The sequence below is a fragment of the Pristiophorus japonicus genome, chromosome 1 (genome assembly GCF_044704955.1).
Source record: "Pristiophorus japonicus isolate sPriJap1 chromosome 1, sPriJap1.hap1, whole genome shotgun sequence".
Classification (NCBI taxonomy): domain Eukaryota; kingdom Metazoa; phylum Chordata; class Chondrichthyes; family Pristiophoridae; genus Pristiophorus; species Pristiophorus japonicus.
The window spans coordinates 201,265,875-201,290,718 of record NC_091977.1 but is presented as its reverse complement, the minus strand read 5'-3'; the positions used below and the strand labels follow the sequence as shown (position 1 = coordinate 201,290,718).

Sequence of the window (24,844 nt, the reverse complement as noted above, 5' to 3'; positions counted from 1 at the left end):
ACGGTTGAGGAGGATTCTAGCGATGACTTTCCCAGTGCCTGATAACAGGGAGATTCCTCTGTAGTTGCCGCAGTCGGACTTGTCCCCTTTTTAAAAAGATGATTACTGCATCTCTGAGATCTCCCGGCATGCCCTCCTCCTTCCGGATGAGAGAGATGAGGTCATGCATATGTGCCAATTGTGCCTCTCTGTCATACTTTAGTGCCTCATCGGGGATTCCATCCACTCCTGTTGCCTTGTTGTTCTTGAGCTGACGGATGGCCTTTTCTACCTCGTGCAACGTTGGGGTTTTGCTGAGATGGTGGCGGCTAGTTTGCTGCGAGATGGAGTCAAGGACACTCAAGTCAAAGGCAAAGTCTTGGTTAAGGAGATCTTCAAAGTGCTCTTTCCAGCAGATACGGAGTGCCTCGGTGTCCTTGATGAGTGTTTCCCCGTTCTTGGCCAGCAGTGGGGTGGGGCCTTGGGTGCTTGGGCCGTAGGCGGCCTTGACTGGCGAAGAATCCTCACACATCATGGCTGTCGACCAGTTGATGAATCTCCTGTGCTTTCTCCACCCACCATCTATTCTTTAGGTCACAGGTTTTTTGTTGGACCTCGGCCTTAAGCCGTCTGTAATGCTGCTTTGCTGCTCCCGAGTTGGGTCGTTGTTTTTGGCCTCCATCCATGCTACTCTTGACCCAGGTGGTGCACACAAAACAATCTAGTAATGACTATCCTTCTGAATTTGCCCTGCAACTGATATCAGCAAGGCAGTGGGGAAGGGGATTGAACCTGTATCATAACACTCTGTGCACTGTGTACTGGTGCTACCTACAGATTTTTTAAACTTCATCATTATCACCAGACTATCCTTCATTCAAGTACAATGGGGTGGTTTATAGGTGCTTGTTACCTTGGTTTATTCAGTGTATGGTGTGTGGGAATTTGTTGGTGGTGTGCTGCATCCATAGTGTAAAGCTAGTCCCATTAAAAAATGGTACAACAATGGTGTTACCACACTATTGCAGAGGCCACAGACATTGTCTGAAGCTATATTTGCTGCATCAAAAATAGGAGACGTTTCTATGCAGCCAGCCAAAGAAATGCTTTTTGGGTGGGTAGTGCTGAGATTTGGGGTGTGACCTGTTTGTCTCATTTTGCCTGTAAGACATTCCAGTCAATTTGGGGCGGACACATAATATGCCCTCTTTCCTGCAGGATGTGATGAAACTTGGCGAGGCTAACAAGAGAAGGAACATTCAAATAAATAAACAAACATGCTTATGCCTCCAATTCAGGATCAACACATACCTGGATTCATTTAATGTGATCTTTTTATGTACTACACTTGTACAATGTGGACAAATGTATTTCTCACGCAACAAATCACACATATTTTGTAGTATCAAATATATCATGTACAAATTTTTATTATATTATTGAGACAGACACAAGATGCAAAGGTTTCACTGCCATACTTTGTTCAATTTATCATATCTGACAACATGTTTTATTACATTTTAACAGTGAAGATAACAATCAAGGAATGTAAACAATAATAAAATAAGAATTTCTGCCTTCCTCTGCAAATCAGTCTTAAACCCAAAAGCTTATTTTCTCATTACAGTAGAAGTGTCCTTTTTCTCTTTTCATAAACTGTGGAAGATTTTGGAACTACAGAATTCTCAGCTTTTGGGTTTGCTTTGTCACTGCTTTGTGGCACTGTACCACACACTTCTCTGACATGCTGCATCTGTTTTACATTTGGCATGGAGAGACTTTATAGATGGCACTTGATGTCTTCTATTGCAGATCTAAAAGTATTCTCAGTTGTTTCTGAGTAAATACAGTACCAAACAATTTGATTTAATAGCCAAGAACACTCCCGATGACAATGCATGAAAGGGTTTATCCTCAATAAAAACAGAAAATGCGAGAAATCTCAGCATTTTCTGTTTTTATTCCAGATTCCAGTATCCACAGTATTTTGCTTTTGTATTAGGGTTTATCCTCACCATTATTTAAAGTCAGTTTACTTTTACAGCTTATGAAATTGTCAAGTAAATGATGACCCTTATGGATTACAAATCAGAAGGTAGGTAGATTAAAGGCCTGCAGAACAGTGGAATTTATTTGAGAAGAGCTGTTATTGGTAGTCCCAGAGGAACAGACCCTGTGGTTGCACTTCCTTCTGTTTTTAGACAGATTTATCTGGTCCACCATGCAGCATACTTGGAGTTCAAGGGTTAAAGTGCCTATGACATCAGCAGTTGAATTACTGTTGACACTGTGGTCTAAACTTACAACAGACAGGCAAAACCCAAACTAACCCAAAAGTTAAAGCACAGGGAAATGCTGTTTGAACCGTACAATTAAGACAAAGGTTTGGTCAGAGGTACCGGTAACATTTTGTACACAGACACATACAGTGAAGGAGCATGAAGAACAGCACAGACTAATTTGATCTCAGGTGGCTATCCCTTAGTGAAGGAAATCTGTTGTATTTTATAACATTACCAAAAGAACCTTAGGACATGTAATCAGTTTGCGTGAACAATTTTCTGCAGATGCCCTGGTCAGGAGTGGAAGTTCCCAACTTCACGCAAGCCTCTTTTATTTGATGGTTAGCAACCTCCCTCGAATACAAAAGCTGACCTAACTGATTCCAGAACCAGGATGAGGTGTAATAATAAATTACAGGGTCAAAGCAACAGCTCACACTGCCTATGCACACACAGAGCATATAGGCAAAGTAGAGAGTGTCACTTGCTGCATGATAAAAATAAATGTAGTGTATGAGCAAAATTATATTAGTTGGTGCAAAACAAACAATAAAGGTAGAAAGCACAATTATAGCCAGAAATAAAGCATGTCTCTTTCCACACTGGTTTGCCATATTTGCTGAATGTAGGGTTGAGATAATACATACGTAACAGGCTGAGGTCACAAGCAGTGGAATTACAAAGAAGAGAATACACAAAGTGGGAAAATAGTAGACGGAATAGCTTTGTAATGTAGAGAGGGGGAGCACATCGTGGCAGGTTGTGATGTTCAGGTTAGTGACATACACAGTTTGCTCAGTAAGGAAAAGTGGAACAACACCACCAAAAGCTGCCAGCCACACGACAAGGCAAAGTAAAACCGCACGCCCCCGGGTCCTCCAGGAAGCAGAACGCAATGGATAAACCACCGCGAGAAATCGGTCAACACTTATACACATCATCAGCAGCACGGAGCAGTACATATAAGCATAAAAACCGCCAGTAACCAATCGGCACAGGAAAGAGCCAAATCCCCAGTCATTACCAGAAAAATGGTAGGAGATCTTCAGCGGGAGCATCAGCACAAATAACAAATCTGCTACTGCTAAATTCACCATGTAAATTACAGCCGGTTTTGTCAATCCCATTTTAAAGAGGAATATTAAGATTGCCAGGAAGTTAAGAAGCAAGCTTGCAGTAAAAACAAACGTGTAAACAAAAGGAATCACTAAAATCGTCCATAAACCTGTCAGGTATTGTCTTGCTAGATCTGAAACTGTCACATAAACCATTTTGTGTTTCTGGAAGTCTTGGAAGGAGTTATTTCCATTAAATCCACGTCTGGGTGAAGCTCCAAATCTGCTCTGCTGCGAATTGTTACCACGGTTCATATTATCGTGAAGCAGAGATTCATTGCTCCTAACTGGAGATTTACCAGCAAAGCTTTTAGCTAAAATGTTGCTCCGAGACCTTGAGTTCTTATCTGAAAAATAAGATAACAAAAATATAATTAATATTTTCTTATCACTCAATGTCATAAACATAAGAACATAAGAAATAGGAGCAGGAGTAGGCCACACAGCCCCCTGAGCCTGCTCCGCCATTCGATAACATCATGGCTGAATTTTTACATCATCTTCACTTTCCTGCCCATATCCTTTGATTCCCTTAGTGCCCAAAAATCTATCTTGAATATACTGATCGACGAAGCATCCACAGCCCTCTGGGGTAGAGAATTCCAAAGGTTCACAACCCACTGTGTGAAGAAATTTCTCCTCATCTCAGTCCTAAATGGTCGATCTCTTATCCTGAGACGATGACCCTGAGTTCTAGACTCTCTAGCCAGGGGAAACAGCCTCTCAGCATCTACCCTGTCAAGCCATCTAAGAATTCAATGAGATCAACTCTCACTCTTCTAAACGTCAGAGAATATAAACCCATTTTACTCAATCTCTCCTCGGATGACAGCCCTTTCATCCCAGGAATCAATCAAGCTTTTGCTATCGGTACACTCTCTGTGGCATGGAGGCACAGCCAATGTTAAAGGGAAGGTGGCGCTATCGGCGACACCATGTTATTTTATATTGTCGGCCGACTGCAGGTGGGCCGACAATTATGGCCGCGGATTCGGTCATAGAAACATAGAAAATAGGTGCAGGAGTAGGCCATTCGGCCCTTCGAGCCTGCACTGCCATTCAATGAGTTCATGGCTGAACATGCAACTTCAGTATCCCATTCCTGCTTTCTCGCCATACCCCTTGATCCCCCGAGTAGTAAGGACTACATCTAACTCGTTTGAATATATTTAGTGAATTGGCCTCAACAACTTTCTGTGGTAGAGAATTCCACAGGTTCACCACTCTCTGGGTGAAGAAGTTTCTCCTCATCTCGGTCCTAAATGGCTTACCCCTTATCCTTAGACTGTGACCCCTGGTTCTGGACTTCCCCAACATTGGGAACATTCTTCCTGCATCTAACCTGTCTAAACCCGTCAGAATTTTAAACATTTCTATGAGATCCCCTCTCATTCTTCTGAACTCCAGTGAATACAAGCCCAGTTGATCCAGCCTTTCTTGATATGTCAGTCCCGCCATCTCGGAAATCAGTCTGGTGAACCTTCGCTGCACTCCCTCAATAGCAAGAATGTCCTTCCTCAAGTTAGGAGACCAAAACTGTACACAATACTCCAGGTGTGACCTCACCAAGGCCCTGTACAACTATAGTAACACCTCTCTGCCCCTGTACTCAAATCCCCTCGCTATGAAGGCCAACATGCCATTTGCCTTCTTAATCGCCTGCTGTACCTGCATGCCAACCTTCAATGACTGATGTATCATGACACCCAGGTTTCGTTGCACCTCCCCTTTTCCTAATCTGTCACCATTCAGATAATAGTCTGTCTCTCTGTTTTTACAACCAAAATGGATAACCTCACATTTATCCACATTATACTGCATTTGCCCACTCACCTAACCTATCCAAGTCACTCTGCAGCCTCATAGCATCCTCCTCGCAGCTCACACTGCCACCCAACTTAGTGTCATCCGCAAATTTGGAAATACTACATTTAATCCCCTCGTCTAAATCATTAATGTACAGTGTAAACAGCTGGGGCCCCAGCACAGAACCTTGTGGTACCCCACTAGTCACTGCCTGCCATTCTGAAAAGTACCCATTTACTCCTACTCTTTCAGGCAGTCAAAGGCTGCCTGGCAGCCCCTCTTGGGTGCCAGGCTACTGGCCCGTCCGAAACCCTCTCTGGTGGCCCAGTGTTTGCCACTAAAGTGGCTTTAGAGTTTGCAGCAGCCCTCCCCTTTAACTGAAGGGGAGAGACGTTGTGATGCGCCAGTGTGGTGACGTCATCAGCGCAGCGCAGATGTATTGTAGTGTCGGTTATTACGCCCCGCCCCCACTTCTGTCCGCTTGTGATGGCCAATCGGCCCTGCCCCCACTTCCGCCCCGCTCAAAAAAAAAAACCCCGAAATGCTGAATTTCTACAGAATGGCCCAGAACACTTCGAAAACGGTAGGTGCGCCTCGTTTTGGACGGTGAGCAATTTTGGCCCCATCGTCTTTTGGATGAGATGTTAAACCAATGCCCCAGTCCTGGGCAATATTTATCCCTCATCAGCACCACCAAAACAAATTAATAGAGAAATTATCTCATTATAGTTCGCAAATTGCATCAAATTTAGGTCCGTCCAGGACATTAATACTGATGCCATATTTGGAAGGGCAGGAGGGTGCGGGTATTCCAGCACATTTCCTGAGCCGCCCACCTGTCTCGTGCTCAAGTTCCAAGTACACATACATACATGCTCTTTCCCTCTCTAGATTCTTATTACGCTGAACTCAATCCAGCGCGCAATCTTCTAACTAAATCATCCTTTCCCACAAGCTCATTAAAATGAATGGATGGAAAATCGAGGGCAGAGCACTTACGTTTTCCCAATATGTGCAGCCGGTAGGTGATGCTCCTCACAGGTGAGGCACATTAATAGAATATGGTGAAATTAGTCCTGGGCGGTTGTGAATTGGTAGCTCGTTTTACATCCTGTCTGATTTTGTTCCCCACTCTAGTCAATGGAAAAAAAATCAGGCAGGATACAAAATGTTCTGCCGATTCTCTACCACCCGAGACCAATTTCATTGCCTCCATTTCTTGAGCATGAAAGCTCAATTGCAGAATTAACTATCACTATCCAGGCTGGAGCTTATATAAGACTGTGAATTCTATAACTTGCTCATTGTTACCCCAATAGAATTTGTTAAAATCTTTCGGTTAAATTCACAACTTCTCTCACAGTTGACTGTGGCTGCAGCATGTTGTTATACTACCTAATACACAGATAAAAACACTTCTATTTTAAAAGACGTCAGGGCCAATTTAGGTTTGCAGCAGAAGTTGGGTGGGCAGCCGGCGTGGTGATCGTACCTCCCGCCCAATCAGAGCAGCAAGGGGCCCAAAGCATCTTGGTGGTCAGCCGAATTAGCATGCAGGTGACAAGTTGCCAGTGTCAAACCCCCGCTCCTTCTGCCCTGAGAATCAGTAACATTGTGATTTTACCACCAACAATTTTCTAAACATATATATAAATGTATATTTTAAAGTGCAATTGAGGACTGGTTGGTACAATGGGTTAGCTTGCCGTCCTTTGTACCCTATATGGATTTAAAAGTGGCCCAAACTGATGGATGGAAATCTCATCTTTCTGTAAAAGTCTCAATATATGTCCTGGTGCCCCTACTATAAGCAATAAATTGGTAATCATACTCAGAGAGGCAACAATGATGGCTGGTGTAGGAAATAGAACAGAAAATCAGTTTATCTGTCCATTCAGTTTCAATTTGTGAAATTACCAAATATGGATTGGTAATTTCATTTTTACTCTGCCTGATGCATTTTGTATCTCCTGTTACATCTGGTCTCAGGAACATTACTATGGGCTAGATTTTACACTTTTGTGCAGATTGCCCAAAAATGGACGTTATTTCCAGTGTGGGCGGTAAAAATGGGTTTTCAGATCGCCGGCTTGTCGTCCATTCTCAAAGTCTTTAGTCTCCATTTTTGAAATTGGGCATTACCGCGAGCGATATGAAATGGGCGTTAGCGTTAAATCTCTCTGACCTTCTGCTGTAAAGTGCCGCCGTCCTTAGCAACGTCATGGCAACGCTCGATTCCCGCAATTTGTAAGCATCGAATCCCCAAGGGTTTATTGGACATTGTGTTTTACTATTTTTTTCACCACAGAAAAAGCTGGAAGCTGTATGTGGGAGAGGCCCAGGTGCTGCTCCATGTTGGACTTAGAATGATGGGCAGGGGGTCTGGGAAGACAATGGCCAAGATAAGGCAATTCATTGCAGGTGATTAGCAGATCGACAGTTCATTGTTAAGCAATGTGAACTCGTCAAAGGTAGATCAGGTGAACTGATCAGTGATCGAGCCATTACCTGGATGAGATACCAGAACAATAGAAAGCCATTAAGCCCAGCCCGGTCGGAAGTGGAAACCCATCACTGGACTCAAAACAGGAAACCTCGAAAACAAGAAAACTTTATTGGGCAAAAAGACACACCCACAGGAAGCCTCGAAACAAACTTTATTCAGCCTGAAAGGGTGGACAGTATTGGGATATAAAAGAGGCCGTGTGGCCACACATCACTCTCTTGCTCTCACTCGCCTCACCTCTACAAGGACCAAGACCTTCATATGGGACGGAGAGAAGAAACCAGAAGAGACAGTTTTCATCAGAAGCAGCGAGTAAGCCAACGAATTGGTGAGCATCATCTCTGCACACACATCTTTTAAAATCACAGCCATGGTGTGAGGGGGTATAGTGGGTTCTCCCAACCAATATCTTAAGGGTTTTCAGGGGAGGTTTTAGACGTGGGTACTTCGCGTTCGGGGCCTGTTTAGATGGGCCAGACTGTGTATTGTACTGCATTTATTTTTTACACACACCAGGGTGTGTGTGGTTTTACTGGGTGCAGGTGTGTGTTTTAACTTTAATAAAAGCATTGCCGGTACTCGGACCAAGGTACCCATCCCTGACTCATTCATCTCTTCAGTACAGTAATCAATCCCAGCGTAAGAACTATTGTAAAGTGGGGATGCTTCAAAAACACCTAAGGGAAACCACTTACAAATTCAGGAGGTCAAAGGTCATTATGACATGTGCATAAGAGACAGAGAGAGGGAAAGAGGGAGTGAAGGCGTGTTTGGGTGTGGTGCGGCTGCTTTGGGAGGAAGGAGGGAAAGCTTAGAGCTTTAGAGCAAATTGGGAAAAAAAAAGCTGTTACCAGCCAGATATTTGCCTGAATTTGGTGCCTATAATAGAGGGAGAGGAGGAGGCAACACAGCACGCTGTGGAGACTGACGCTGGCGAGAGCAGTGAGCGGGAGAGGAGCACATTGAAGAGCGCAAAAGAGTGAGGAGATTCTCGGACAAGGCAGGCCTCCCTCCTGCAGGAGGTGATTTGACCCAAGGAGGGTGTGGGAAGCCCACCTCAAAGGCCTACCAGAAGATATGGGCCGAGATAGCAGAGATGGTCTCGTCGGCGACCAACGAGGTGCGTGAGGGCAACCAATGCCGCAAGCGATAGAACGACCTTGTTGGATCAGCAAGAGTAAGTATTGCATTTATTTACATGTATTTATATATTTATATAATTTGATTTGTAAGAGTCATGAGTGACTATAATCAGGTGTGAGGTCTTTCACTTTTACCAGGAATGTTGTACTCAAAGCCTGCGTTCACAGTGTACGTCGTTAGGTAAGGAATGATAATTATCATAATAATCATGATTAAATCTGTTGGTTATGTGTTGTATTAGTCTCTGTGACAGTACCTAGCAATGATATCACACAATGATCTCATTCCTTTATTTGTCCTGTTACCTTTTACAGAAGAAGCTATCAACGATGAGGCCCGTGCAGAGGTGAATGGGTGGGGGGGGCCCACCAGTCATCAGCGACATCACCAATATCGAGGAGCGGGTGCTCATACTCGTGGGGAAGCACACCCGGATGGCCACGCAAGAAGCTGCAGAACCTGAAGTGATGCCACGTGAGTAAAGTATACACCATTGGGTGATGCAAGGTCAATTGATGCCATACCCACTCATATCCGAAGAATATTTGATAGATGGGTTCTAAAATTGTCCTACACATAATGCTGGCCTAATGAAAATCATTGCAATGCACAATGTGTTGATGGTCATGAAATGTGATGTCTGTGATGATTTTGATAGCGATGGTGCTTTTGTCATGCATATGCTGTGTGTAGCATTGGACTCACCTTGTGACCCTAGCACCCCCTTCTCCTCTAATAACTTCATTTGTGTTTTACAGCTCAACCAGCAGCACGGCCTCAGGCAAGACCACAGAGGCCAGAAGGTGGGGGCGTAGGGCAGGACTCGGCGGACGATCCTACATCTGGTACTGAGAAGCTCCGATTCTCGCCTGTCAATCTGCTGAGTCTGTTCTCCACGGATGAGAGCGCTGAATTCGAGGAACCAGCATCGCCAGGCTCCAGAAGGCATTCCATGCCAAGGCCATCCAGTGCTCCTCCGGCCATTCCCGCCTCCACTCTGGAGATACCGGGCCCAAGCACCTCGCCACAGGACACCCCATTTGTCCCCAGGACGGCGCCGATCCCGCGGAGGTTTCGTGGACGCGGCAGGTCTAGTCCACGAGTGCCAGATGAGAGTGGAGAGATGGTTAAGTTGTCCAGGAGAACTGTAGATATTGGTGACCAGATCCTCGATGCATTGGGGTGCATATCCCGACAGCTGGCCACCATCTCCGGCACCATGACTGAGTACGTTCTGCAGATGGCGGAGGCCCTGGAGGCAATAGCCAGGAACACTGCTGGCACAGGCCTCCCAGTGGTCCCTGAGTGCAGCACTCCACCTCTAGGTTCCGCACCACCAGTGCCAATGACACAAGAGGCAGAACCAAGATCCTGCTTCTGGATCCGAGAATGTTCCCACCTCGGCACCCCCCACTCCTGTACCCATGCAACCACCGTCTCTGCCTTTATCCCTCCCAATGAGGCATCGCCTGAGGAGTTCTTCGACCAGGCGGCGTGGAGCAAGGAGGGAAAGGAGTAGAGGTGGGGAGAAGGGGAGGAAGGAAGGAAAGTGAGGTGCATGTCCGCAGATGATGTCTGTCTTATATCTTCATCTGGGTGTATGCAATTTGTTGTAATGTATGGGGGGAGGGGGCCACCCTCCTGTTTTGCATTTGTGTTCTGTGTTACTGGACATGTTGACCATTTGATTGATGTCAATGGTCGAAAAATTGGGGTGGGGGTGGAGGTGGGGTGTTTTTGCCCGTGAAACTTATGATTTCAGACCAATGGTCGTATAAAATGTTTTTTATTCAACATAACCTTGTTGCATATTGTCTTAGATAGCTGGACCGTTACACACTGATGCTTCCTTAACATGAAAGGGTTAAATAAAACTTGACTTAAATCGACTTAAACTTTAACTGGCCATTGATGTCAGAGCTGCACGCACACAGCAGTGTGTCAGCTTTGTCAATTACAGCAATGTTCCTTCAGATAAATTGCTCCTGACGTAAGAGTCTTACAGCTATGTAGCCACCATGGGCCCTTTCCTGCAGTCTGGAGGGGGGCATAGGCATGGTTGCATAGTCAACCTGAGGTCAGCATCCAGCCCCTCATCCTCTTCTTCCTCTCTCTTCTGAGGTGGACCATCAATCCATTCAGGCAATTCTTGTACCCTCCTGATAGCCAGGTTGTGTAGCATGGAGCACACGATCACAAATTTAGCTACTTGCTCAGAGTTATATTGTAACTCCCCTCCTGAGTGCTCCAGGCATCTAAAGCGTTGCTTAAGCACACTAATTGTTTTCTGGACCACATTGCATGTGTCTCTGTGGCTCTGGTTGTATCGCTTCTCGGCCTCGGTGTGGGTGTCACGCAGGGGGCTCATCAGCCAGGTGGCTAGGCCATATCGGTTATCACCAAGCATCCAGCATTGTCCTTGTGGCTGACTCTTAAAGATGTCAGATACAGCGCTCTCACGCAGGATGTGAACCTCATTGAAGTTGCCCGGACATTTGGCATTCACTGCCATTATTATGTGGTCGTGGTCAACAACTAGTTGGACCTTCAGGGAGTGAAATCCTTTTGTGTCACAAAAAAGCTCTGGGTCCTCAGAAGGTGCCCGCATGGCGATGTGATACTTACTGTATTGCTCCCTGCACCCTGGGGAACTTAGCAATGCAGTAGAATGCTCCAACCATGTCAGTCTGAGCCTCCGTGGTCATGGGGAAGCTGATAAAGTCCATCCTACGCGCGTACAGGGCCTCCGTGATCTATCTAATGCAGCGATGTGTGGCATGGTGAGACAGAGGGGAAATGTCGACTGCGGAGGTCCGAAAGGAACCGGACATGTAGCACCGACAGTGATGTCCTGATGGCAGGCTGCATATCTGGCCTGACGAGGTCGCATATTTCAGTGATCACCATCTTGTGGAAGCAGTTTCCGAAGCCAGGTGTGCTCGGATATGTCGAGGTAAGACCTCTTCTCCCTCTAAGTGCGGGGTGTGTATGGTCTGGACCTCCTCCTCATTCTGGCACCTCTTAGATTGGGCACATAATGATGTGCATTAGACGTTGTGCCATTTGCACTCTGCAGTATCTGCGTATTAATCGATGCAGGCTGAGAAATGGCTGGCCCCATTCCAATGAAAGTATAATAGTGATTGATCAGAAGCAATAATTTCTACACTAAAAGACACCTACAGTAAAACCCAATCATCCAGAATCTGAAAAGAATTCTATTGAGATGGTTACTTCACCTGAGAAGAACTCCAGAGTCAATCTAAACTCCCCCGAAGTTAGAAACATAGAAAATATAGGTGCAGGAGTAGGCCATTCGGCCCTTCGAGCCTGCGCCACCATTCAATATGATCATGGCTGATCATGCAACTTCAGTACCCCACTCCTGCCTTCTCTCCATACCCCCCCTGATCCCTTTAGCCGTAAGGACCACATCAAACTCCCTTTTGAATATATCCAATGAACTGGACTCAACAACTTTCTGTGATAGAGAATTCCATAGGTTTACAATTCTCTGGGTGAAAAGGTTTCTCCTCATCTCGGTCCAGGATGCCTTACCCCTTATCCTTAGACTGTGACCCCTGGTTCTGGACTTCCCCAACATTGGGAACATTCTTCCTGCATCTAACCTGTCCATTCCAGTCAGAATTTTATATGCTTCTATGAGATCCCCTCTCATTCTTCTAAATTCCAGTGAATATAAGCCTAGTCGACCCAGTCTTTCTTCATATGTCAGTCCTGATATCCTGGGAATCAGTCTGGTGAACCTTCGCTCCACTCCCTCAATAGCAAGAATGTCCTTCCTCAGATTAGGAGACCAAAACTGCACACAATACTCAAGGTGTGATCTCACCAAGACCCTGTACAACTGCAGAAGACCTCCCTACTCCTATACTCAAATCCTCTTGCTATGAAGGCCAACATGCCATTTGCTTTCTTTACTGACTGCTCTACCTGCATGCCTACTTTTAATGACTGATGTACCATGACATCTGTCACCATTCAGATAATAATCTGCCTTCCTGTTTTTGCCACCAAAGTGGATAACCTCACACTTATCCACATTATACTGCATCTGCCATGCATTTACCCAATCACCTAACCTGTCCAAGTCACCCTGCAACCTCTTAGCATCCTCCTCATAGCTCACACTGCCACCCAGCTTAGCGTCATCTGCAAACGTGGAGATATTACACTCAATTCCTTCATCTAAATCATTGATGTATATTGTAAATAGCTGGGATCCCAGCACTGAAGCCTGCAGTACCCTACTAAGTCATTGCCTGCCATTCTGAAAAGGACCCGTTTATTCCTACTCTTTGCTTCCTGTCTGCCAACCAGTTCTCTATCCATATCAATACATTACCCCCAATCCCATGTGCCTTAACTTTGCACACTAATCTCTTGTGTGGGACCTTGTAAAAAGCCTTTGAAAGTCCAAATACACCACATCCACTGGTTCTCCCTTATCCACTCTACTAGTTACATCCTCAAAAAATTCTAGATTTGTCAAGCATGATTTCCTTTCATAAATCCATGCTGACTTGGACCGATCCTGTCACTGCTTTCCAAATGCGCTATTACATCTTTAATAATTGATTCCAACATTTTCCCCACTACCGATGTCAGGTTAACCGGTCTATAATTCCCTGTCCCTCCTTTTTTAAAAAGCGGGGTTACATTAGCTAACCTCCAATCCATAGGAACTGATCCAGAGTCCATGGATTGAAGCAGCCTTTTCAATGAAGCGTCCTGCGATTTGAAAAATGGTGCCCACACCGCTGTGATTAGTTCAGAATAGTTCCACTTTTTCAGAGCGATGTTTTGAGCGAGTGATATTGTGGGCGAGAAGTGTGCGAGGTGGTGAAAGTGATGCTGGTCGATCTCCTGAACATTAGTTTTGGCAAATTTGATCTTTACGACAAAAAAAAGTGGGTGGTCGGTATTATTGAATCTCAGCGTTAATTACGTGCGGAAAGTAACACTGGACGATATTATGGGTGTTGGTTTCGCCCATTCTGATGATTCCACCCAAAAAAAGTGGGTGGGCGGTATTATTTTTTCCTGGCGTTACGTACATGGCGAAAGTAGCGCTCGCCGATAATTATCCGAAAAATGGGCGTCAGTTTCCATTTTGTGGCTAAATGGGCGATACCTGGGTGTTATACCTCATTTCAGTGGTAAAATGGACATTAAGTGGGTGTTATGCATGCAAAAATAATGCAAAATCTAGCCCTGTAACTTTTTGCTCTGAATACTTCCTGATCTGTACTATTTTTAAAAAGATCGTACTCTTCCATCACAATAGTTCCCTGTCTTTTTTAAGCTTTCACGGTTATGAACATACATGTGAAATCCATATTTCGTCATTTCACAACTTGAAAATGAATGGGCGGATAATCTGCCGGAACCATTGAATTTTGGGCCAGGTGGAGCGAGTTTCCGGTAATCTTCCTTAAACCCGCTGTGTGTGAACTGTGCTGTTTGTTTCCCAGAGCACTCAGGACTACCATGGCAGGCGTGTCGTAATGTCGAAATGTATCATTGACTGCTCTCCTGTGTAAATTGTAATGATCGGCGTTTGCCAGATCTGTTTCTAACTCGCCCTTCCTGAAAATTGTTTTACAAATAAACGGATGAAAAATTAACTTTACGTGAGGTTACTGCGCTAAAACAAAATCTTTAACATTTTTAAATGAATGTTAACATTTTTAAAAAGGTATCTCGCACTACGAATGTACGGTATGGATCATATGAGTAAAACACATAGGAAATACTGTTCCTTTGGACTTCCTCTTGTTAAATAAAGTGGGACTATGGTGTTGGGATAAACTGCCAATTTTACTTTGTTCCTTGGGAAATATTACACTGCTGAAAATGTCAAGTGTGGGATACTAAATCCCAACACTGTTCCCAGCTGAGTTCTGTTGGCTGTAGATGTACTGATCACAGCTACCCGCCGGGGCGACTGTGATCCTGGGTCTCCGTGCCACACTTACTGTTGTGAAATCCCAGGCATCCCCAACTCATTCTCAGCCTTTCTCCCCTCCCCATCCCTCTCTCTCCTCCACCCTCCCATCCCTTTCCCCTCTGCCCCCCTCCCCATTCCATTTCTTACCGTGTTTGAGAGCTGCCACCGCGGGGAGCAGCGTGACCCACAGCACAAGCTGAACTTTCCAGCCCATCCCGAGTGGAAGGAGCTGCGGTTCTTGCCACAATCCTGGTCCGGCTCAGGTTGGGACGGTAGCTGACCCCCAGTCACACAACCACCTCCCTCCGTGCCTCTTCTGCAGGCCTTCCCTCTCAGTGAGATCGGTTGCCGGTTTAGCTCCGAAAGTTTAGCAGACGAGTTCAGCTTGAAGTTTTTGTTTCCTAATTCTGATCGCCCATTCGATTCCTGCGCGACACATCCTGGGGCAAGGCTGACTGTGGATATTTGGGGAGTGTTCTTAAAGGGAACATGCCTCCCCCAGTTAACCCTCCCATGTTACTTATATTCCTATATTACCACAATGACTACAGTTCAAAGTACTTCATTGGCTATAAAGCCTACGGGATGTCCTGCGGTCGTGAAAAGCGCTATATAAATGCAAGTCTTTCTTCGAAGTTCCTGTTTGAGTGGAAGGGGGAGGATCCAGTTGTGGTTCACGTAGGTACCAATGACACAGGTAGGACTAAGAAAGAGGTTCTGCTGAGAGAGTTTGAACAGCTAGGGACTAAATTGAAAAGCAGAACCACAAAGGTAATAATCTCAGCATTATTACCTGAGCCACGAGCAAATTGGCATAGGGTCAATAGAATCAGGGAGATAAATGTGTGGCTCAGAGGTTGGTGTGGGAGAAGTGGGTTTCGATTCGTGGGGCACTGGCTGTTCTCTGGAGACGGACTACACCTGAAATATGCTGGGACCAGAGTTCTAGCGAACCGGATAACTAGGGAGGTAGACAGGGCTTTAAACTAAATAAGGGGGGGGGGGAGGACGGTCGCATTGGAGAGCAATCTAGAATGCTAAAGAGAAAAGAAAAGGAAGCAATGCAGGAAAGTGATTGTGGTAAGGATAACCAGATTATGTCAGGAAGGGTCAGAGCATACAAACAAAAGAGTACACTAGCAAATAGGGTCCAGGTAAGAAAAAATAGCAATAAGACAAATAGGGCTACAGTACAAAATAATGTTAAGATATCTAATAATGTTAAAAAGACAAATTTAAAAGCATTGTATCTGAATGCACGAAGCATCTGTAATAAGGTACACGAATTAACAGCACAAATAGATGTAAACGGATTCGATATAGTTGCAATTAGAGACATGGTTGCAGGGTGACCAGGGTTGGAAACTGAATATCCAAGGATATTCGATATTTAGGAAGGACAGACAAAAAGGAAGTTGGGGTGGTGTGGCATTGTTAGTAAAGGATGAACTCAGAGCAATAGAAAGGATATTGGCTCAGAAACTCAAGATGTAGAATCAGTCTGGGTGGAGCTAAGGAGCACCAAGGGGCAGAAAACATTGGTGGGAGTTGTCTATAGGCTTCCAAACAGTAGTGGTAGTGTAGGGGATGGCATTAAATAGGAAATTAGAGATAGCAAGAATACTACACTAATCGTAGGTGACTTTAATCTACATATAGACTGGCCAAATCAAATTAGTAATAATACTGTGGCAGATGAATTCCTGGAGTGTGTACGAGATGGTTTTTTTAGACCAGTATGTTGAGGAGCTTACTAGGGAACAGGCTATCCTAGATTGGGTATTCTATAATGAGAAGGGGTTAATTAACAGTCGTGTTGTGCAGGGTCCTTGAGGGAAGAGTGACCATAACATGGTTGAATTCTTTATTAGGATGGAAAGTGAAGTAGTCCAATTTGAAACTAGGGTCCTAAATCTAAACAAAGGAAACTACAAAGTTATGAGGAATGAATTGGCTATGATAGATTGGGAAGATTCATTAAAAGGCATGATGATGGATAGGCAATGGATAATATTTAAGGAATGAATGCATGAATTGCAACAGTTATACATTCCTTTCTGGCGTAAAAACACAAAAGGAAATGTAACCCAACCATGGCTAACAAAAGAAATGAAGGATAGTATTTGATCCAAAGAGGAGTTATACAAAGTTGCCAGAAAAAGTAGCAAGCCTGAGGATTGGAAGCAGTTTAGAATTTAGCAAAAAAGGACCAAGAGATTGACTAAGAGGGGAAAAATAGCACATGAGAGTAAACTTGCAAGGAACATAAAAAACGACTGCAAAAGTTTCTAAAGTATGTAAAAAGGAAAAGATTAGTGAAGACAAATGTAGGTCCGTTACAGACAGAAATAGAAGAATTTGTAATGGAGAACAAGGAAATGGCAGAACAATTAAATAAATACTTTGGTTCTGTCTTCACGGAAGAGGACACAAATAACGTCCCAGAAATGCTGGGGAACCAAGGGTCTAGTGAGCAAAAGGAATTAAAGGAAATTATTATTAATAACGAAATAGTGCTGGAGACACTAATGGGACTGAAGGCTGATAAATCCCCAGGGCCTGATGATTTGCATCCCAGAGTACTAAAAGAGGTAGCCATGGAAATAGTAGATGCATTGGTTGCCATCTTCCAAAATTCTATAGATTATGGAACAGTTCCTGCAGATTGGAGGATGGCAAATGTAACCCCACTATTTAAAAAAGGAGGGAGAGAGAAAGCAGGGAACGACAGACCGGTTCTAGCCTAACATCAGTAGTAGGGAAAATGCTGAAGTCCATTATAAAGGATGTGATAACGGCACACTTACATAATATCAATGGGATTAAACAAAGTCAACATGGATTTATGAAAGGAAAATCATGTTTGACAAACGTACTGGAGTTTTTTTTGAGGACGTAACTGATAGAATAGATAAGGGAGAACCAGTGGATGTAGTGTATTTGGATTTTCAGAAGGCCTTTGATAAAATCCCACATAAGAGGTTAGTGTGCAAAATTAAAGCACATAGGGATTGGGGGTAATGTATTGGCATGGATTGAAAATTGGTTAACTGACAGGAAACAGAGTAGGAATAAACGGTTTTTTTTCGGGGTGGCGGGCAGTGACTAGTGGGGTACCACTGGGATCAGTGCTTGGGCCCCAGCTATTCACAATATACATAAATGATTTGGATGAGGAAACCAAATGTAATATTTCCAAGTTTGGTGACGACACAAAACTAGGTGGGATTGTGAGTTGTGAGGAGGGTGCAAAGACGCTGCAAGGTGATTTAGATAGGTTGAGTGAGTGGGCAAACACATGGTAGATGCAGTATAACGTGGATAAATGTTATCCACTTTGGTAGGAAAAACATAAAGACAAAGGATTATTTAAATGGTGATAGCTTGGGAAGTGTCAATGTACAGAGAGACCTGGGTGTCCTTGTACACCAGTCATTGAAAGCAAACATGCAGGTGCAGCAAGCAGTTAGGAAGGCAAATGGTATGTTGGCCTTCATTGCAAGAGGATTTGAGAACAGTAGCAAGGATGTCTTACTACAGTTATACAGGACCTTGTTGAGACCACACCTGGAGTATTGTGTGAAGTTTTGGTCTCCTTACCCAAGAAAGGATATACTTACCATAGAAGGAGTGCAGCGAAGGTTCACCAGACTGATTCCTGGGATGGCAGGACTGTCGTATGAGGAGAGATTGGGTCAACTAGGCCTGTATTGACTAGAGTTTAGAAGAATGAGAGGGGATCTCATTGAAACGTATAAAATTCTGACTGGGTTGGATAGACTGGATGCGGGGAGGATGATTCCCCTGGCTGGGAAGTCTAGAACAAGGGATCACAGTCTCAGGATACGGGGTAGGAAATTTAGGACTGAGATAAAGAGAAATGTTTTCACTCAGAGGGTGGTGAACCTGTGGAATTCTCTACCAAAGGAGGCTGTGGAGGTCAAGTCACTGAATATATTTAAGAGAGAGATAGATAGATTTCTAGAATTAACAGACATCAAGGGGTATGGGGAAAAAAACGGGAATATGGTGTTGAGATAGAGGATCAGCCATGATCATATTGAATGGCGGTGCAGACTCGAAGGGCTGAATGGCCTACTACTACACCTATTTTCTATGTTTCTATATTGGTACATACGCCTGATTTTCTTCTCAAGGCTATACCCAGATGATGGCAAAAATCTATCCCAATCTGCATTGACATCATTATCAATTCAAATCTACTAATGCAAATTAGCTTTGAAATGATGACAAGCCAGGAACAGTGAGGGTCCAAAGAGATTTAAGGGTGCATGTATGCAGATCACTATCTCGACTCCATTTCTTCTCCCCTTTTCCACTCTTTTCCCACCTAGATCCACGACTCCTCCGACGCCCTCCGTCACTTTAACAGTTTCCAATTTCCCGATCCCAACCGTCTCCTTTTCACTATGTACGTCCAATCCCCCTACACTTCCATCCCCCACCAGGATGGCCTGAAGGCGCTCCGCTTCTTCCTCAAGCTGAGGCCCAACCAGTCCCCATCCACCAACACCCTCCTCTGCCTGGCTAAACTTGTTCTCACATTGAACAACTTCTCCTTTAACTCCACTCACTTCCTCCAAATTATGGGAACCCGCATGGGTCCTAGCTATGCCTGCCTTTTCGTGGGGTATGTGGAACATTCTTTGTTCCAGTCCTATTCGGGTCCCCACCCTCACCTATTTTTCCGGTACATTGATGACTGTATCGGTGCCCTTTCCTGCTCTCGCCTTGAACTTGAAAATTTCATTCACTTTGCATTCAATTTCCACCCTTCCCTCATCTTCACATGGTCCATCTCTGACTCTTCCCTTTCCTTCCTCGACTTCTCTGTCTCCATCTCTGGGATAGGCTTTTGACCAGTATCCACTATAAGCACACCGACTCCCACAGCTACCTGGACTACACATCCTCCCACCCGGCATCCTGTAAGGACTCCATTCCATTCTCCCAGTTTCTCTGTCTCCGTCGCATCTGCTCTCACGATGCCACCTTTCACACTGGTGCCTCTGACATGTCTTCCTTTTTCCTCAGCAGAGGATTCCCCTCCACCATGATTAACATGGCCCTCGACCGTGTCCATTCTATTTCCCGCACCTCTGCTCTCTCCCCTTCCCCTCCCTCTCTGAACCACGACAGGTTTCCCCTTGTCCTCACCTTTCATCCCACCAGCCTTCACGGTCAACGGATCATCCTCCGCCATTTCCGCCACCTCCAGCTTGATCCCACCACCAATCACATCCCCTCCCCTCCCCTCCCCTCCCCTCCCCTCTCAGCATTCCGAAGGGACCGCTGCCTCCATGACACCCTGGTCCATTCCGCAGTCACCCCCAGCACCCGCCCCCCTTCCCACGGCACCTCTCCGTGTAAGCGCAGGAGATGCAACACCTGCCCTTTTACCTCCTCCCTTCGGGGCCCCAAATACTACAGCGATTTACTTGCACTTCTTTCAATTTAGTATACTGTATTCACTGCTCACGATGTGGTCTCCTCTACATTGGGGAGACTAAACGTAGGTTTGGTGACCACTTTGCAGAGCACCTCTGTTCAGTCCGTAAGTGTGACCCGGAGCTTCCGGTCGTCTGTCATTTTAAGTCTCAACTCCATTCCCACTCTGGCCTCTCTGTCCTAGGTCTCCTACACTGTTTCAACGAAGCTCAGCGCAAGTTCGAGGAACAGCACCTCATCCTTTTGTTTAAGCACTTTACAGCCTTCTGGACTCAACATCGAGTTCAAAAATTTCAGATTGTAACCTCTGCCAATCTTTGGCTCCCTTCCGCCCCCCCACCACCTGTCTTTTATTCTCTTTGTCTCTAATGGCAGTTGGTCATTATCCCACCATTCACACCCTATCTTGACTAATGTTTTTCTAACTCCTGGCATTCCCATTTGAATTTGGGCCATCATCCCTTTTTGTCTCTCTAAACTCTCCTGTCTTCCAACCTATCACAGACCTTCCCTTTTGTTCTTTCTTCCCCTACCCCTTTCAGTGCTTGTTAAGAATCTGTTCTTTCCTAACACTCTCCAGTTCTGATGAAGGGTCATCGGCCCGAAACATTAACTCTGCTTCCTCTCCACAGATGCTGCCTGACCCTCTGAGATTTCCAGCATTTTCTGTTTTTATTCCAGATTCCAGCATCCGCTTTATTTTGCTTTTGCTTCACTAAAATGCAGTTGGTATAAAACATAATCAAAAAGGTTAAAGGAATGTTCGCCTTTATAACCAGAGGGCTGGAATATAAAGAGGAGGAACTTTTGCTACAGTTAATCAAAGCCCTGGTTGGACTACATCTGGAGTACAGTGTATAAGTCTGGGCACCGCACCGTAGAAAGGACATATTGGCCTTGGAGACAGTGTAGTGCAGATACACCAGAATGTTACCAGGGCTCCAATGGTTAGATTAGGAGATATTGTATAAACTAGACGTGTAGTTCCTGGAATATAGAAGGTCAAGAAGTGATTTGATTGAGGTTTTTAGGATTTTTAAATTAATTGATAGGATAGACAAAGATAAACTTTTTCTACTGGTGGGGAAGTCTAGGACAAGGAGACATGACCTTAAAATCAGAGCCAGGCCATACAGGAGAGAAGTTAGGAAACATCCTTCACACAAAGGGTGGTAGACGTCTGGAATTCTCTCCCACAAAAAACAATAGATGCTAGCTCAATCAATTATTTTAAATCGGAGATTGATAGATTTTTGCTAGCCAAGGGTATTAAGGGATATGGAGCCAAGGTGAGTGATTGGAGTTAGGATGCAGATCAGCTATGATGTCATTGAATGGCAGAACAAGCTTGAGGGGCTGAATGGTCTACCCCTGTTCCTATGTTCCTGTGTACTTAAGGGAGAAACCAGCCATTGTGTATATGAAATGTGCTGTCACCAATTTCAAAATGGCATAAAGCCCAGTCAGGTTCTCGCATGCTGGGAACTGATTACCTAAAGCAGCATACACTTTGTACTCCCACATTCTTTCAAGCTGTGGATGTTACTTTCAGTGCTCCTCTACCACAAAGAATGTCAAGTATATCAAGTGTGCCAGAAAGTAACCTGCCCTATCTACAGGTCCAGGCATGCCTACTGATGACTGTGGAGCCCTACCATACAGGATCATGTTTAGCAGGAAAACAGTAACAGAGCTATATTATCTGCTGCGAGGAGGCCTGCAGCCAACCTGCACAGCAGGGCTGGCACCTCCAGTGACAGTCAGAGTGACCATGGCCCTTAGATTCTATACCTCGGGCTCCTTCCAGGGCTAGAACAGATTACCTCAGCAATACCAGCCAAAGTGCTACCCACAGATGGAGCAAACTGCAAAGCAGGAATTTTAAAAAAAAAGGAAATATAAATTACTTTTTAAATCTTTTTAAAATCAGGAAGCACATAGAATTAAGGGAAAGACATAAAAGAGAAAAACAGAAAAACAATTTATTTAAAGTTAAAAAAACAATTTTTCATTATTCATTTTCTATAGAGAATTGGCTGGCTAACAAAAAGCAGGGAGTCGGGATAAATGGGTCCTTTTCTGGTTGGAAATCGGTGGTTAGTGGTGTGCCACAGGGATCGGTGCTGGGACCACAACTGTTTACAATATACATAGATGACCTGGAAGAGGGGACAGAGTGTAGTGTAACAAAATTTGCAGATGACACAAAGATTAGTGGGAAAGTGGGTTGTGTAGAGGACACAGAGAGGCTGCAAAGAGATTTAGATAGGTTAAGCGAATGGGCTAAGGTTTGGCAGATGGAATACAATGTCGGAAAGTGTGAGGTCATCCACCTTGGGAAAAAAAAAAGTAAAAGGGAATATTATTTGAATGGGGAGAAATTACAACATGCTGCGGTGCAGAGGGACCTGGGGGTCCTTGTGCATGAATCCCAAAAAGTTAGTTTGCAGGTGCAGCAGGTAATCAGGAAGGCGAATGGAATGTTGGCCTTCATTGCGAGAGGGATGGAGTACAAAAGCAGGGAGGTCCTGCTGCAACTGTATAGGGTATTGGTGAGGCCGCACCTGGAGTACTGCGTGCAGTTTTGGTCACCTTGCTTAAGGAAGGATATACTAGCTTTGGAGGGGGTACAGAGACGATTCACTCGGCTGATTCCGGAGATGAGGGGATTACCTTATGATGATAAATTGTGTAGACTGGGTCTTTACTCGTTGGAGTTCAGAAGGATGAGGCGTGATCTTATAGAAACATTTAAAATCATGAAAGGGATAGACAAGATAGAGGCAGAGAGGTTATTTCCACTGGTCGGGGAGACTAGAACTAGGGGGCACAGTCTCAAAATACGGGGGAGCCAATTTAAAACCGAGTTGAGAAGGAATTTCTTCTCCCAGAGGGTTGTAAATCTGTGGAATTCTCTGCCCAAGGAAGCAGTTGAGGCTAGCTCATTGAATGTATTCAAGTCATAGATAGATAGATTTTTAACCAATAAGGGAATTAAGGGTTACGGGGAGCGGGCGGGTAAGTGGAGCCGAGTCCACGGCCAGATCAGCCATGATCTTGTTGAATGGCGGAGCAGGCTCGAGGGGCTAGATGGCCTACTCCTGTTCCTAATTCTTATGTTCTTATGTTCTGAGGGAATGAGACTCCACACTTGAAAATTAATTTTTCAGTGCCAGAGAGGTTGTTCAACAGTAATGATCACTTACTGTCAATCGACCATGCAGCACTCTGGAACTCCCACGCAGCCGGCTCACCACCTTCAAAATAGGAAAAACCACGCATGCGCGCTATTTTGAATTGGACGTGCAGCCTCTTGAAAGGGCCACACCTCCCAAAATTAAAGGGAATATTTTATGCCGTTAAAACCTCAGTTACTCTTGATTGTACAAGACCTAACTTTTTAATTTGTCTTTAAAGCGAGAATAATGGTCAATTAGCCTAAGTTCATGCCATTGCAATGATCTCTGTACAAATTTCATTGGTGAAGACTGCAACAGCACGGCCTATGGAAGAGCAAGGCATCATTGACAGCAATTTCCAGATTTCCAATTTAACTGCGCATGTGCGGATTCCAGAAGTTGCTGTCAGTTTTACCCTGTAATAACAGTAGCACAGACATGCTCGCCGTTATTAGTACAGCAAAATCTAGGCCATTGTATGGTGAAGATGAATTACTGATCAAGGCAGCAACCAGAATGTTTTCATTTTCAGACAGTAATCTGTACTAGACTTTTGTGAAGGCCGACCGGACAGGTGGCTCCTTCGAGACTAATTCTACGGTCTTCTGCTCTTGCTAGTAATACGCTTGCAGCAGCCACTCACAGATGCAGAGCAACGTACAGCTAGTCCCATGCAGTCATTATGGTTTATATAGAGCATTCCATTGGCATCGAGAATCAGCTTGCTTCAGATGTCTTGATCAGGAAGGGTCTGACCTACAGGTCCCAGATGTTTCCATGATTGCCATTATCTATGTTGGAGGGGATTGAATTTCCACATTATTTCTCCCAGTCATCCGCCGTAATTTTGACGGAAGAGCATGCAGAAATTCTGGAGCAACGGCACTTTATGGCACTTCTCCAGGGTTTCCATAAATGTTCTGCCAAAGTTCCAATTGACAATTAAGCAATTACTCCACAGACTCAAACCTGGGGGTGAATAATGCACCTAAAAATATGCAAACCCCAAATACTGGGAGTAAATGGACAAGCACATAGATTCACAGCACTAACACCTGAGTCGCATGGAAAAAGGAATTTCCAGTCTTATATTCATCATCATAGGCAGACCCTCGGAATCGAGGAAGACTTGCTTCCACTCTTAAAATGAGTCCTGAGGTGGCTGAACAGTCCAATAGGAGAACCACAATCCCTGTCACAGGTGGGACAGATAATCGGTGAGGGTAAGAGAGGGGGGAGGGGATAGATTTGCCGCACGCTCTTTCTGCTGCCTGCGCTTGATTTCTGAATGCTCTCGGCGATGAGACTCGAGGTGCTCAGCGCCCTCCCGGAGGCACTTCCTCCACTTAGGGTGGTCTTTGGCCAGGGACTCCCAGGTGTCGGTGGGGATGTTG

General features: G+C 44.8%; 1 protein-coding gene across 1 annotated transcript; it reads right to left on the bottom strand.

The window, feature by feature from the left end:
• Positions 1-1,369: 1,369 nt before the first annotated feature.
• LOC139240410 (proteinase-activated receptor 1-like) lies at positions 1,370-15,244 on the bottom strand. Its single transcript, XM_070868955.1, has 2 exons — positions 14,950-15,244; positions 1,370-3,723 (listed from the first exon to the last, which is right to left on the bottom strand). The coding sequence occupies exons 1-2, from the start codon at positions 15,014-15,016 to the stop codon at positions 2,507-2,509; spliced, it is 1,284 nt and encodes a 427-aa protein (XP_070725056.1). The 5' UTR covers positions 15,017-15,244; the 3' UTR covers positions 1,370-2,506.
• Between the last annotated feature and the right edge of the window lie 9,600 nt (positions 15,245-24,844).

What these genes read in the sequence shown, in the direction of transcription:
- LOC139240410 (XM_070868955.1), bottom strand. Translation starts at nt 15,016, where the DNA reads ATGGGCTGGAAAGTTCAGCTTGTGCTGTGGGTCACGCTGCTCCCCGCG. An exon ending in GGTGGCAGCTCTCAAACACG is followed by an intron (nt 3,724 to 14,949) that starts GTAAGAAATGGA and finishes CTTATTTTTCAG; the next exon opens with ATAAGAACTCAAGGTCTCGG.